Source organism: Mytilus trossulus, chromosome 14, assembly GCF_036588685.1.
Source record: "Mytilus trossulus isolate FHL-02 chromosome 14, PNRI_Mtr1.1.1.hap1, whole genome shotgun sequence".
NCBI classification, from domain to species: Eukaryota; Metazoa; Mollusca; class Bivalvia; order Mytilida; family Mytilidae; genus Mytilus; species Mytilus trossulus.
Genome location: NC_086386.1, coordinates 72,504,031 through 72,519,235, shown reverse-complemented (window position 1 = coordinate 72,519,235; position 15,205 = coordinate 72,504,031). Strand labels below are relative to the sequence as shown.

The 15,205-nt window shown below is 33.1% G+C and overlaps 1 protein-coding gene across 1 annotated transcript; it reads left to right on the top strand.

Annotated features, from left to right (window-relative positions):
- The first annotated feature begins 4,674 nt into the window (after positions 1 to 4,674).
- On the top strand, positions 4,675 to 14,079 carry LOC134698041 (uncharacterized). Its single transcript, XM_063560329.1, has 6 exons — positions 4,675 to 5,485; positions 7,243 to 7,352; positions 7,552 to 8,823; positions 10,091 to 10,124; positions 12,304 to 12,334; positions 13,794 to 14,079. The coding sequence occupies exons 1-5, from the start codon at positions 4,675 to 4,677 to the stop codon at positions 12,324 to 12,326; spliced, it is 2,250 nt and encodes a 749-aa protein (XP_063416399.1). The 3' UTR covers positions 12,327 to 12,334; positions 13,794 to 14,079.
- Positions 14,080 to 15,205: the final 1,126 nt, after the last annotated feature.

Here is a 15,205-nt window from a genome sequence, read left to right as displayed (position 1 = left end):
ACGGAAAACATATCAATCTATTAGTTCAGTAATTTTCGTGTCTGCCCTTCCATTATGTGACTGAAGAAAAAAATCCAAAAAATAGGTAACAATTGTTTTGAAAAGAGAATCGAGTGCACCTTTTTATGTTAAGGCGTGTTTGAGTTGAGTATTTTGTCTTGATATAAATCGTACAAAGTAAGAATATTTCATACATCGTATCGCTTAAGACTCTATCATTTTTATATATTAAAGCTACAGGTTGACTTTATAACACAAAAAAATAACAGTACTAAAAGATGAAATATATGGGTCAAGTGAAATACCTATCTAATGAGTCACAAAAACAGAGAAGGTGTGTTCGAATAGCTATTTTTTTTACTGAAAATACTTGACAACAGTCTTACAAGTTGGATGATGAAAATGCATATCTTCGAAAAATTCTAATATTTTGTACGTTATTACTATGGTTTATAGTCTTCAACCACTAAAAAAATCTAGTCTGCCCTTCCACGAAATATTTCATTAGAATTTTTTTAAATGTTTATGATTTTTCGAAAATTCCACCTGACAACCGATCAGACAATAGCTTTAAGTTGAATCAATGCAGACAAGATCATTAACTGATTATCATTAGCTAGTTGATACATTTGTCTTTTAAAATATAACTGACATATAAGGATCGTATTGGTGCAATGTGGATAAATTTATCGGTTTCAAAGAGCAAAATTGGTAGTGCGTCACCGTTACAATGGCTTCCATTTCTACGATTGTGAAAATAAACTGGCGTAATGGGGAGATAATTTTGACGAAGTAGGATCCTGACTGTGCCGGACTATGAGGAGGTGTGGCACCGGTTGGGGTTCATATGGGGAGGACTGGGAGTTAATCAGCTATTGAGATCGAGAGCTGGTGAATATTTTGGTCGTTTTGGTTGTAAATTTTTATAGAAAGGAAATCTGCTAGCGGCAATTTTTAAGCTTCTTGACCAGAACTATTCAGTAAGCATGTACTAGTATATTAATATATATATGTCAGCCCTTTCCCCTCCTGTCAGAATAAAATGGTCCGATAATAGCATTTTAGGATTAATTGAAATCGTTTATTACTATAGTATCTGTTTTTTCCAGTAATGATGTAGCCTTTTATAGCCGACTGTATGGTATTCTCAATGTTGAAGGCCATAGATTGCCTATTCTTGCTTACATTGTCTTTATTTGAACTTCGCTTTGGTGGCTAGTTGTCTCATTGGCAATCATACGGTTTATTACTACATCTCCTTTTTGTATTTACCTGAATAATCCAGTCTTAATATACCACTGACCAACGACTAGTTCATTAAAACTTTAATCCGTTCTCGAACGAAAGTCCACGTCAGTAAACAAAATAGAACTGGGATCCTGTACACATGCAATTTTTGTTTTCTTTTCTTTTAGACGCATTTGCTGTAGTTAATTGATTAAACTTTCTTAGGTTTATATTTCATACTTATGCTCCTACTTACAGGAGGCTAATACACCGAAGAAGAAACCGAGCGCCATCTGTCGTCAATGATCGTTAGCATAATACAAAGATGACATTTCACACATTGACATTTCACACATTGACATTTAACTAATCGACAAGTTACAAATCATCAATATACACATTGACAATTTACAAATCGGCAAGTTACAAAACATCAATATACAAATTGACAATTTACGAATCGACAAGTTACAAAACATCAATGTACAAATTGACAAGTTACTAAACATCAATATAGAATTTACAAATAGGCAAACATCAACATACAAATTGACAATTTGCAAATCGACATTAACAAGTTACAAAACATCAATATACAAATTGACAATTTACGAATCGACAAATCGGCAAACATCAATATACAAATTGACAATTTGCAAATCGATATTTAACGAATTGACAAGTTACAAAACATTAAAATTGGCAAATCACCCAGTTACAAGTTACAAATTGACAATTTACGAAGTAAGAATTTTGACCCCGTTGGCTTTCCATATTAAACAGGTAAAATTTAATTCTTGTGCGTCTTGATAAATTCAAGTCACATTTATCTAGAACATCATAATGTAACATCCTATGATGGTAATTGCTTTTGTGATATCATTTCTGGCTATATTTAGAAATGAAAAGTGTATTCGTGCAGGAGTGGGTGGGCAAGAAAAGGGGGGGGGGGGGGGGGGCTGAGAGTTATACAAGTTCATTCGATTATAGATTGATAATATATATATTAAGCTAAATAGATATTAGTTTTATTGTTGTATTACAGTTCCTGAAAAAGTTCATTCTGTTGCTCCACTAATCATACACAGAGCTCTATAGTCTGGTTGATTTTTCTCTCTCGCGTGTCTTTCTAAGCTTCCAATGACGGAAAAGTTTTTAAGTCCTTTATAGCGTGTTCGACATATATCCGACACTCTGATATAGAAAATTCATTTGTTTACATTTTCTTCTTTCTACTCGTGGTTAAGCTTCCAAGTTGGTGGCGTCTATAGGGGTAACCATTTTCGAAGAACACATATATATGACATACAGTAGCTAACAACCACCACTGAACTACAGGCCCTGACTTAGGACAGGCTAATGAAAAGTATTGCGAGCTTTAACACTTTTGTTATATATTTCCTGCCTTTTTATCGCCCTATGCTATCCGGACATTTTTAGTTTATTCAGCCTTGTTTGACATGAATTGCCATCCTGTCTATTTTGTGTGAGTTGCTCGTTCTGCCATTTTTTTAATCTCGAAACTCCTGTCCTGCCTTTTTCAATTTGAATCTTTGCCCCCTTCCCCTCCCTGAAAAGGGGTACCTCCGTAGAGTAGTCATAGGTACACACCCAACAGATTTGATATAAACACGGCATAAATATTTTTAGAGAACACCTAGCATTGTTATCTTAGATGGAGAAAAGACCCATCGATTATCGGTGTCAATTTTACTATCGTCATTTTTTATTGAAACGGTTGGCGAATTTCCACAAAACGTTTCAGGAATTTATAAAATACAAAATATCTGCATAAAGTGGTGTTAAGGTGTAAATGTAAAGTCATTATGCTATCATGCATTTGAAACGCTGCAGGGATGTTCAACCGGTGAGTAGTGGGGCATGTATTACACAAACCTCTTACCGTTCTGAACGCGCATGAAATATTTGCCACTGGATGTAAAGCCACCAATAATAAAAAAAAATCACAAACCTCTTATAAAGAAAATACAAATTGAGCTGTAACTGTTCAAATTAAGACAAAGTTGTAAGGAAATAAAGGGGAAAATACATGTATTCGAAGCTTTATGATCGCGAGTAAATTTCCTAAAACTATAATGCAACATATTTCAATTAGTTGAAATTGTAAAACAAAATCCTGTTTAAGGTGTTTTAAAATAGACTCCGTTAAATAAAAAAATAGGTGGTAAACAAGTGGATCGAAATGCTTTGCTTTTCATAACTTTATAAAAATTACCGTAAGAAACTTATTCACGAGTAGGTATAAAATAGATTATAAAACCAGATTATTTGAAAGACCTATTAAGGGCTCGCCGAAGAATTCACACATGTATGTACCCCGTGTCTCCGTTGCCCCGCACATCTACTGCATTTACATTAACGTACCCGCCCTATCTCATTTTCTCATATTTCTTAGGGTAAAAATGTTATCGAATATTAGTTCCATGCGGAATTTCCTCCAAAAGGATCGATCAATGCAGGTTTTTAAATTATATTCAATGTATACACAGGTAATCTATTTTGTGTTTTGACACAGCCCCACATTTAAAATGTAATTTGTCAACCTCAGCGTCGTGAATATACCTTTTCGTAACATGTCTAATGATATGTATTTAGAGGACATTGTGAATGTATATAGATGGAATTGTGGTATATTTTTGTAATTTGTAAAATGTTTACAAGATATTAAATGTTGTTTCGCTGAGAAAATAAGAAAGTTACTGCGAGCAAACAAACCTAAATTATGACTTGTCTCTTATTTAGCCATGTATTTAGTATAGAAATGTTTTAAATTCGGACGAATTCATGAGGGAGAATTTAAACTGTTAAAAAAACATGTTTACTAATTATGTTTTTTAAAGATCCTTCCCAGAACTCTAATTAATTTATTTAGGATTAACAATAGCAATCAATGTACTGGACGACAATTGATCTGTGAAACTAATAACCTCGACGACAATTTTCAAATAAAACATAACTTTTTAATGATTTGATTTTCAACACAAATTTATATCAAATCTATCGAAATTGAAAAAAAGTCCGGTTAACCGGTCAGCGTTTTTGGTATTCGGTATTCGGTCGTTTGACCGATTAACCGGTTAACCGGTTAACCGTTGACAACACTAGTATTTTTGTATGTTATGTTTTTGTTCGTTTTATATTTTTGGGAGGGGGTATTTTGTCCTTATTTTTCTATGCAATTAATGAATGATCAGATAATCTACTTTCTTTCTTAATCAGTTATTTATATCAATAATACATGATGATATCAGGTTAATTTACGCTGGAAGTAATAGATTTTTTTTATAAGGTATAAGTTTTAACCTTTTGTCTTTTAACGAAAACTGTATGTAAACCTTTCAGTATGATTTGTTGGTTTGGTTGCTGTCTTATTTTGTTGAAAACATTTTTTTTAAAGGGAATGCAATAACAGAAATACTTACAAGCATGTTGATGTCAATCAAAGCTTCAGAGAGCAAGAATTTACTAGATGCCAAAAGAAGTATTTCATCAGACAAAAAAGAGGCACCCACCAAGCTAATCAGGACCATGCACGAAGAACCATACGGGTCAACAAATATAAGCGAAATATCCTATGATGAACCAAACAAATCAAAATCAGTCTTGAAAAATGACTTAAACATTAAAAAATTGCCAGTTGACGAGAAAAGTAGTTGTAAGCAAGGAAGTGTTTCTAATTCTGAACATAAAGAACTGCATCATAATAAAGCATCTGAAGATTTTGATCATAAAACTCTAACAACTGATGCAAACGTTTTGTCTAAAAAGGAAACTGAACAGAGCGGTGCAGTTACACAATCTCACGTAACAGAGAAAAGCTCGTCTGTTAAAAAACAAGTTAAGGGCGAGCCTTCGCATAACAATGAAGAACATCACTCACAGTTTGACAAGTCAGCCAGAACCAAAGCAAAGGAAAGTAAAACTTGTTCACCAACCGTCTTCAGTGAAAATACTTCTACAGGAAAGGATTTTAGAACACCAATAAAACAAAAGCAACCAGCTATCCAACAATTAGCACAGATATCTAGAAAGAAAACAAATCTCACTAGCGTTATAGACATAACAGAGAGTGATTTGATTGAAGAAATAAAAAGTGATATGTCTGAGGATAAAATACATCAGTTAATATTAAAAGCAGTACAAGAAGGCAAATACACGGAGAGGGTAGTACCAATAGATATTTGGGACTTTGGGGGTCAAAAAGATTACTACATGACTCACCAGTTATTCATCACAAGTAGGGGCATCTTTGTATTAATGTTTAACGGAAACATTGGCCTTCGCAAGCATATGGCTGACCTCAGCTTTCTCCCCGGACACTTCGGGAAACCAACAGTGGCAGGTACAATTATTTCGTTTAATTTAATTTTCATGGCATTTTTTATTATTGATAACCTACAGAATGGTTTATGTTTTAAGCGTACTTGTTTTCATATGAACTTCATTCAATACGAGTTTTCATGTCGGACGTATCACTTTATAGGCTTACAAGATTTGTTTTATAATAATCATCCCAGAAGCCTTCGACATGAAATTTCATTGACAACTCAGCGTTTATTGATATGCCTATATCCTGAGAAATTACCGTTTAAACAATAATGAATTATTTAAGCTTAAACAGCACGCTTGTTCTTCACTACATGAATCAGTTTGTCTCAATTTACGAGAATATTTGATTCAATTGCTTCTCAACATCGTAGTTGATGTGACCTTCTATTCAATTAGATTCGTGTATAGGTTTATACAATTAGCACTCATTTTGCAATGGAACGTTGATAAAGGATTGCTGCTCACAAGGAAGCTATTAAACCAAGAATTCCAAGTGGTGTTGGTTAAATTATCCCTTCGTAAATTTACGGGCGCCATCACGAGTTGGTTGACCCTTATGGAATAACTGTTTCACAGATGATATCGTTTATGTTCCTTATGTCGTTACTACAATACCCTTCCCATTTTAAGAATGTGACCTACCGAATTTGAATATTTACCGGATTTGTAATTACATAAGCAACACGACGAGTGTCACATGTGGAGCACGATCTACTTACCCTTCCAAAGCACCTGAGACCCCCCCCCCCCCCCCCCCCCCCCCCCGAGTTATTGGTGAGGTTCGTGTTGCTTAGTTTTTAGTTTTCTATGTTGTGTCTTCTGTACTAGTATCTGTCTGTTTGTCTTTTTTATTTTTAGTCATGGCGTTGTCAATAGATATAGGAAGATGTGGTGTGAGTGCCAATGAGACAACTCTCCATTAAATAACAATTTAAATAGTAAACCATTATAGGTTAAAGTACGGCCTTCAACACGGAGCCTTGGCTCAGTTTATTTTCAATCTATGAGTTTGACTGCCCCTCTGGTATCTTTCGTCCTTCTCATGCATACAGCGATAGTTTTGCCTAAATAGTTATCAAAGGAAGGTTGCCTCAAAATTGTTATAAAACATCTAAAACTTGAAATTTGATAATTATACTGTCATAAAATTAAATGTCGTGAAGTGTAGCTAAAATTCTAGAAAATCAAAATTCGATCAAAAACAAGAATCATCAATTATATTGAGTTTGATTAGAGAATTTGCGAGTATTTTGTTGGTTTTTTTTATCATTGTACAATGTATTTGCCTTTTAATAAATAATTTGGCCCGTGATCACATATTTTTATCTGATTTTTCAGAAGTGTTTGTGAAAAGCATTTCACTTATACGTTATATAAATTTATCCAATTTTAAAGTTTTTAATAAGTCGGTTTTTAAAAGTTTAAGAAAAAATTATATTCGATCATTATTCTCCCAAGCTACTGTGAATTAATAATTTCGAAACTATTATATAATTGTATTATCGTGCTACTTTTTAAAGGACTTTCCGCACTGAATATATATATTTTTTTCAATTTCTATATTTCTATATTTTCTAATTGTATTGATTAAAAAAAATGTGTGTGTATATTTGTTGCTCTTTTTTATATTTAATCATATGTTGCACATGTCATTCTAATATACAGTATATCTGCTACACTGGGTCAACTCGATTTTGACATACTGCAAAAGGACAGATGATGGTTTTCCAAGGATTATCTTTGTAGCTACACATAAGGATGAAAAATGGTTCGAGGTAAAATTATAACCACTTTACCATAGTTCTTAGTATAATTTCAAGTTTCTGTTTGATAAGAATTCGTAAAGCGTATTTGTTACTATTGTTGTAAGGGTTAAATGGTATTTAAAAGTGTGTATGTGCGTATCAGATATTTACGACAAAGAAGTTTAATGCCTAAACATAAATCTCAATTATTACACATTTCCAATTACAGAGGACACGAGAAGCTACAAGAAAACAACTTGAAGACGAGCTGCAAATCCTGTTTAAATCACATGCTGGTTTGAAACATTTAGAATTCAAACCGTTGATTTTTGTTAATGCTATAAACCCTGAAGATCCAGAAATTGGGGACCTTAGAAAAAAGCTAATGCAAAGGGCAACTGAACATCCAAGATGGGGTGAAGCGATGCCAACACGATGGATTCCTTTGGAGTTACAGTTAGCACAGAAATCAGCAGAAGGGGTGAATATAATTTCCCGCAAGCAACTGTTAGCTTTAAATTCCAGAAATGAGTCAATGATCCTATCAGAGACGCAGTTGGAAACATTCTTGAAGGTGCAACATTCTCTTGGAAAACTGTTGTATTTTGATGTAGAGAATCTACGGGATTTTATCATTATATCGCCATCATATTTAGTAGAAGTCCTGCGATCCTTAGTTACCGAGAAGCAGTTCTGGCCTAAAGGACATAGATTTTCCCGGATATTGAGATACATTCAGGAATTTGGAATGATTGAAGCAGATGATATTTATTACCTTTGGGATCAGGAAACTTTCAAGCATATTCTGCCATACAAAGAATATATGATTCAAATGCTTGTACACCTTGATGTCCTTGTAGCTCCTAGAACAAGATTTGAAGAAGTAAATAGTCCTACAAATGATGTTTCTCGCTTTCTGATTCCCTGTATGATAACCAAAGAAAATGACACAATGTTCCTTAAAAGGTTTTGGCAAGCCAACACTTCCATAATACTGTCTTATACCTTTGTTGAAGAGGTTATCCCACCAGCATTGTCATATCGCTTTCTTAGTTCATTTATAACTTCATGGGATATAAAGAATTTCAAAGACAGAAACACAGAAAAAAGAATGCTTTTTAGTGATCTTGCTGTCGTAAAGGTAGATAACTCTCATGATGTCGCCGTCCAAGTGAAAACAAATAGACTGATTGTGTCGCTCATTCATGCAAAGAAAAAAGAAGAAATATTTCCTACCCTGGCATCTTCTCTTCAGGAGTGTATGACGGCAGCAATAGTAAGAATCTCAGAATTCTATTCGATGTTGGCGGAAGAAACAAAACCAAATGATGTAAATTCCGGTATACCATTCAGCATTGAATTCGGTGTATTCTGCAAAGAGGATCTATGTTTCTTCAACCACAATGAGGTGTCTTTATCATGTGATGAACCACTGTGGTTTTGTAAAATACACAAACAACGACATGAGACCAAATGCTTAACTGCTTGGTTCTCAGAAAAGGTAAAATGGGTAATGCGTTGAATTCATTGTTAATTGTTTGCCAAACACACGTATAGAATGCAAACATTCAATTTGTAAACAATATTCTTTTATATGGGACATCCGATGTCTTTCCTAAATATGTGAATTAAAAAAAAGACACGGTCTTAAAATAGGGGCAAAAGATAACAGAGGGACATTCAAACTCATAGATCGAAAATAAACTGACAACTCCATGGCTAAAAATGAAAAAGACAAACAGACAAATAATTGTACACATAACACTACATAGAAAATGCAATATCTAAATTTAGAGTGTATGCGAAGGAAAATGTGTTCTTGTTCATCAGGAAAGCCCAAACCAATGAGTGTAAGCCAATGACGTAAAGGAACAGACTATATTTCACATCAATTTGTATTTTCATAATTTTCAAATTATATCGGTTATGGTTGATTTAAATCATCTATGTGGTAGTTAAGCTTTAATATTTCGTCTTATTAGATATAATTGTATATAAAATTGAGAATGGAAATGGGGAATGTGTCAAAGAGACAACAACCCGACCAAATAAAAAAACAACAGCAGAAGGTCACCAACAGGTCTTCAATGTAGCGAGAAATTCCCGAACCCGGAGGCGTCCTTCAGCTGGCCCCTAAACAAATATATACTAGTTCAGTGATAATGAACGCCATACTAATTTCCAAATTGTACACAAGAAACTAAAATTAAAATAATACAAGAATAACAAAGGCCAGAGGCTCTTGACTTGGGACAGGCGCAAAAATGCGGCGGGGTTAAACATGTTTGTGAGATCTCAACCCTCCTCCTATAACTCTAACCAATGTAGAAAAATAAACGCATAACAATACGCACATTAAAATTCAGTTCAAGAGAAGTCCGAGTCTGATGTCAGAAGATGTAACCAAAGAAAATAAACAAAATGACAATAATACATAAATAACAACAGACTACTAGCAGTTAAATGAAGCCAGCTCCAGACTTCAATTAAACTGACTGAAAGATTATGATTTCATCATATGAACATCAGGCACAATCCTTCCCGTTAAGGGTTTAGTATCATACCATCATAACATATATGAGAAGAACATAACCCGTGTCATGCCAACAACTGTTTTTAGAATAAATGTCTTTAGTTCCGACGCAAAGACCTTATCAGTGACTCAATATTAACGCCAAAATATGCAATCTTTAATGACTTGACAACAGTATCGTAATTATATCCCTTCTTAATCAGTCTATTTAAAGGTTTTATACTTTGTTTTCAAGGAACCACGTGAGATTTGTACCATCAATTGTCAGGGTATGTATGAGTTATTCAAAAAGAAAATATTATTAAATTAAGAATGGTTGTTTGTAAACTGCATGCTAGTTAATGAAATACCTTTTATGAAAATCACTTTCGAAAACAACATCTTTGACATTAAGATCAATTTGTAAAATGTTTCAAACAAATTCATCAATAAAACGTGTACGTCATAAAATGGTCTTCTATAATGCAATCAAAGAATGTTAATGCGCCAAGATTATTCATGAAATTTTGACAAAAATATTATTTTATACATGTTCCTAAGTTCTAATGCAATATTTATTGATATGATTCATTACAATAGGAAACAGTAAAATAACAAAAGTAACGATATCCGTGGAAAATTCAAAATTGTAATTTCCTAATCAAATGGCAAAATCAAAAGCTCAAACACATCAAACGAATGGGTAACAACTGTCATATTCCTGATTTGGTACAGGCATTTTCCAATGTCGAAAAAAGTTAATTAAACCTGGTTTTGTAGAATTACAGTTCGCTATAGTTTGTGTAGTACATTTGTATTTCAATTTTCTTTAAAATCCATGATCTCATTCATGTAAATCTCGTATGCATAGATTACGAGAGAAGTCTCGTAAATCCCGTTTAACGATTTATGGATTTGTAAACTAAGGGAAAATATTCGACCAATCCAATTAAAGCATTTGATGATATATATAGATTTATAATTTTTATACAGTCCTTTTAGAAATGGCGCTTTTTCATGTCACCAAAAACGGTCAAACCCATACATTTCAATACAGGTACATTTATTTTTCGATTAACGGATGCTTGTGAAGCTGTAATATCAAATGAGGTTAAAAGACTACCGACATCTAAACTGGAAAGAAAGAAAAATTAACGAAGTTTGCTGTTTTGAACTTTCCGAAGAATTATAAATTTTAGAAATACATATCCTTCATTGTAAACATTATTCCATGTCAATAATAAATATACACTTTTGGTCTGTTTTTTTTTTGTTGTTTTCTCAGCTTTTAATTGTTTTAGGCTTTATATCTGCAAATATTAGGACCCGAACATAAATTTGAAGACGTAAAATTTTCTGGATACACATGTGTCATGTTTGTTGCAGTAGATTTCAACCGCTTGTGTTATAATTGATTCTTTGTATGATTTATAAAAATAACGTGTTTAAAACACTTCAGGCCTTGGAAAATTAGAAAAAGATCAGTGCCCTTTACCGCATCATATAAGACGACTAGCAGAACAGCTTTCTCTGGACGAGTGTCGAAACATTGCAATTATGCTAGGATCCAGCACACAAGAGTGGAATGCATTAGAGTACCAATTCCAGCATCAACCTCCAAACGACTTAAAATTTACTGCATTATGGTCTGGCACAATAAAGAGTGACACATTCAGCTTTGAAAGTCTGCAAAGAGTCTTGAAAACCAACGAATTAAGTGATCATATCCTTTGTCAGGTAAATCACATCTTAAAATATCAGTTTTCCATAGGACAAATTTCTGTCAATTTCCAAGTAAAATATTTTTTCTTGTGAATTTAAACAAGTAAAGCAATCACCATGATCATTGCGCGCTAGTTAAAAACAAACATATGGATAGCGATTATATATATACTGCTGGGTTGTTTAATGCAAAAGTCATAATTCTAAGCTTCTTTGAAATATTGCAAATGGAAAAGATATCTTGTTCACGAAAAGAAAGTAAAAGAAAAGGAGACAAAGAGTTAAGCAATAATTGCGGCGCAAATAACTGATTTCAAATAAAAACAAAGGGATATACCATCGGGTCATAAAAATCACTCGTGCAAACACCATGGCCACAAATGTGAGACAAGGAGCAACTAAAGACAAGACATTTGAAAAAAAGAGGTAATATTCTGAAAATAACTAAATTTATCAAAAATACTGTTTATATTTTTGACGGACTTTGTAATTCCATTTAAAATACATAACCACATGTATCAAAGTTGATAAGAAGCTCTATTGTGTTTAATTGCAATATTTTATTTTGTTGTGTCTTCATTTTTTTCCCATCATGTTATGGAGCAAGGAAACAAATAATTATAGTGTTTCTCGAGTATTACATTGTTTGCATTGATTTACCGCGTTCCGATATATTCCTTTGACATATTTTCTTTAAACAAACTCAATTGGATTGTAATGTTTATTCAATTGCAAAAAATATTTCAGGTATTCAGAGACGTCGTTCTTGATGTGCCTGGTAAGCTTACTCGTCTATATTTCTTTATTACGACAAGCATAGTCAAATTCTAACAAATACTTTGGATTCATTATTTTCGAGCGTACCATCTTTCGTGGATGGGGGGAACCTTGCATTTTCGTGGATATTTGATTCTTTCGACATTTAAATTCGTGGTTTCCTCGTTCCAACGAAATACACTAGAATTATTATCCAACGAATAATAATGAATCTATAGTAAGATAAAATAAAAAAAGTACATTTTAGCGTGCTTAACGGTACATTATATTGTAATGGTTATTTTGCCTAGTCACATTGATTAGGACATTTTTCATACATACGGTACTCATGTTATTTATAAATACTTTTCGCGGAAAGAACAAAACACAAACATGCAGCTGTATAGAAAGAAATGTAATGTTCGTCGTGTAAAGGAAGAGCATTCGATTGAATTATATTTTTAGTTGTCTGTCGAAATGTCTTTGTTTTTGTTTTCACGCGGTTCATGAATACTCAGTAAGACAGGACCGGAAAAAAATGGAGCGTATCACAGTTTGAATCATTTTCGATTGCTTGTTCGAATTTATCAGATGTTATATTTAATATATCTTTTGAATTTCAATAGGAATTTTAAATTACAAACCATATTTTGTCGACATGATTATATGTAACATAATGTGCAATTATTCTTGCACTGGTGTGTGGGTCGCATTTTGTTCGAATTCGTTTGTATAGAAATGTGTAGTCTTCTTGCATAATCAATTGTAGAAGAACGATGACAATATTGACTGAAATGTAAATACTCATGATGTGTTTGTCTAAGAAATGAATCCGATACTAAACTAGAATATTAAACTCATATTTCGGAAAACAAATGACGAAGAACATAGTATAATGAAAACTGACGAAAGACAAAAAAAAACACAGAGTAAAAGAGAAACTGGGCAATACAAACCCAAACAAAAAACTGGAAATAAACGATGGTTTCAATGGGAAAAAACCATGCATATCTTTAACGAAGTTTGCTGTTTTGAACTTTCTGAAGTATTATAAATTTAAGAAAAATACAAACCCAAACAAAAAACTGGAAAAAAACGAAGGTTTCAATGAAAAAAAAACCATGCATATCCAGTTATTCATTGCCGACTTATACAATTGTACATATGTAACTCAACATTTTAGTATCACTGTATATAAAAAAGAAGATGTGGTATGATTGCCAATGAGACAACTATCCACAAAAATCCAAAATGACACAGACATTACGTGACAACTATAGGTCACCATACGGCCTTCAATAATGAGCAAAGCCCATACCGCTCAAATAACCATTATAAATGTGACCTATGGTTTATGGTATATTCCCATCATGATTGATAAAGCTTGATTTTAATTACGTATAATTGTAGTTTTCAAAATCTGTATTAAACCAAATGAATGATAGCATAGAGATAAATGAAATATCATTCGACAATTGTAGATATGTCAGAAGAGGTCTTAAATAAACTTCCATCAGTTGATGCACTTCTTGATTTGTCTAACCACATTGGAAACAGTTCCATGCAACTTGCCATCGAGTTAGAGATAGATGTATCTTATATACAGCAGATTCAGCATGATCATAAGAATAAACTTCTGGAACAAACAAGAAAATGTTTTCTAAAATGGAGGCAGAGCAAATTCCCAAAGCCAACAATACTCCGATTACTGAAAGCCCTGTATAGGATTGGGAAATTCGGCCAAACATACAAAGTGTTAAAGTGTTATTTGGAATAAAACTGTTCATAGATAACTTGTAAATAACTTGATATAAATGACAATTGTTTGGTTTTTCATGTTTGCTAAATTAAATTTTGCTTTTTACATTATTGTAATTCGATTGTTTTATGTTTTAATCTTTAATTTTTATTTCCAGATGCATGGACTTTTAACAAAACACTTTTACGTCGATTTAATAAAAACATTTGCCGGATCACAAACGATGCAAACGGCTCAGCGCGCACATGTTTTGATCATTTGTTTATGACATACGTTTGAAAGTTTACATACACTTTGACAAACTATGCAATCGCTAAAAATACGTCGACAGTTGTTTCTGATTCACCCTGATTAAACGAGGTATTTGTTTCTGCGTTTGAAACAAGTATGTTTACCAACAACATGAGCATGCAATATTGAAAGTTCAAACATGGTCAGTAAACACTGATTAAACGATTGATTTGTTTCTACTTTTGTAGCATTTAGAAAAACAAAAACAAACGCCACACAACATTTACAAAAAGTTGGTTAGAAATAAATGCACTCTAAGAAATATACGGGCAGTCAAACAGACAATAGCCCATAAAATATGTAAAAATTAAAGGATGTTCTTTTAATCTAACTTTAAAGGCTAAATTAGTACTCAGAAGTCTAAATTCAATGCCCCTGTTGATAGTTATTGTGCAATGAAAATCATTTTAGACGGCTGAGTACTAATGTACCCTTCCGTGTTGGTTTATAAGAACATCACGAGTGTTTTGTACATGTTTAATGGGCTATTTTCTGTTTGGTTGTCCGTATATTTTATACACCCGCCCGACATTCCGATTACATAAGTATCACATATAAGACACAAACAGTTAGCCTCATTTACAAAAAGCAAGGAAAAATGTATGAGAGTGAATTTATATATGTTTTCCAACTTTATATATCTTCCTACGCATAAAAGGACAAACTGTACAACAACAGACGGGCAAGGAATCGGAGTTTTACATGGGACAAAGAGATATATTCCTTAACTTAAAATAGTGTCCTTGTTGTATTCCTTTCTGTAAACAATAAAGTTGTCAATGGAGATTAGGAATGTGTCAAATAGACTGTACTTAACTTGTCCGATCATTATAAAACAGAAAA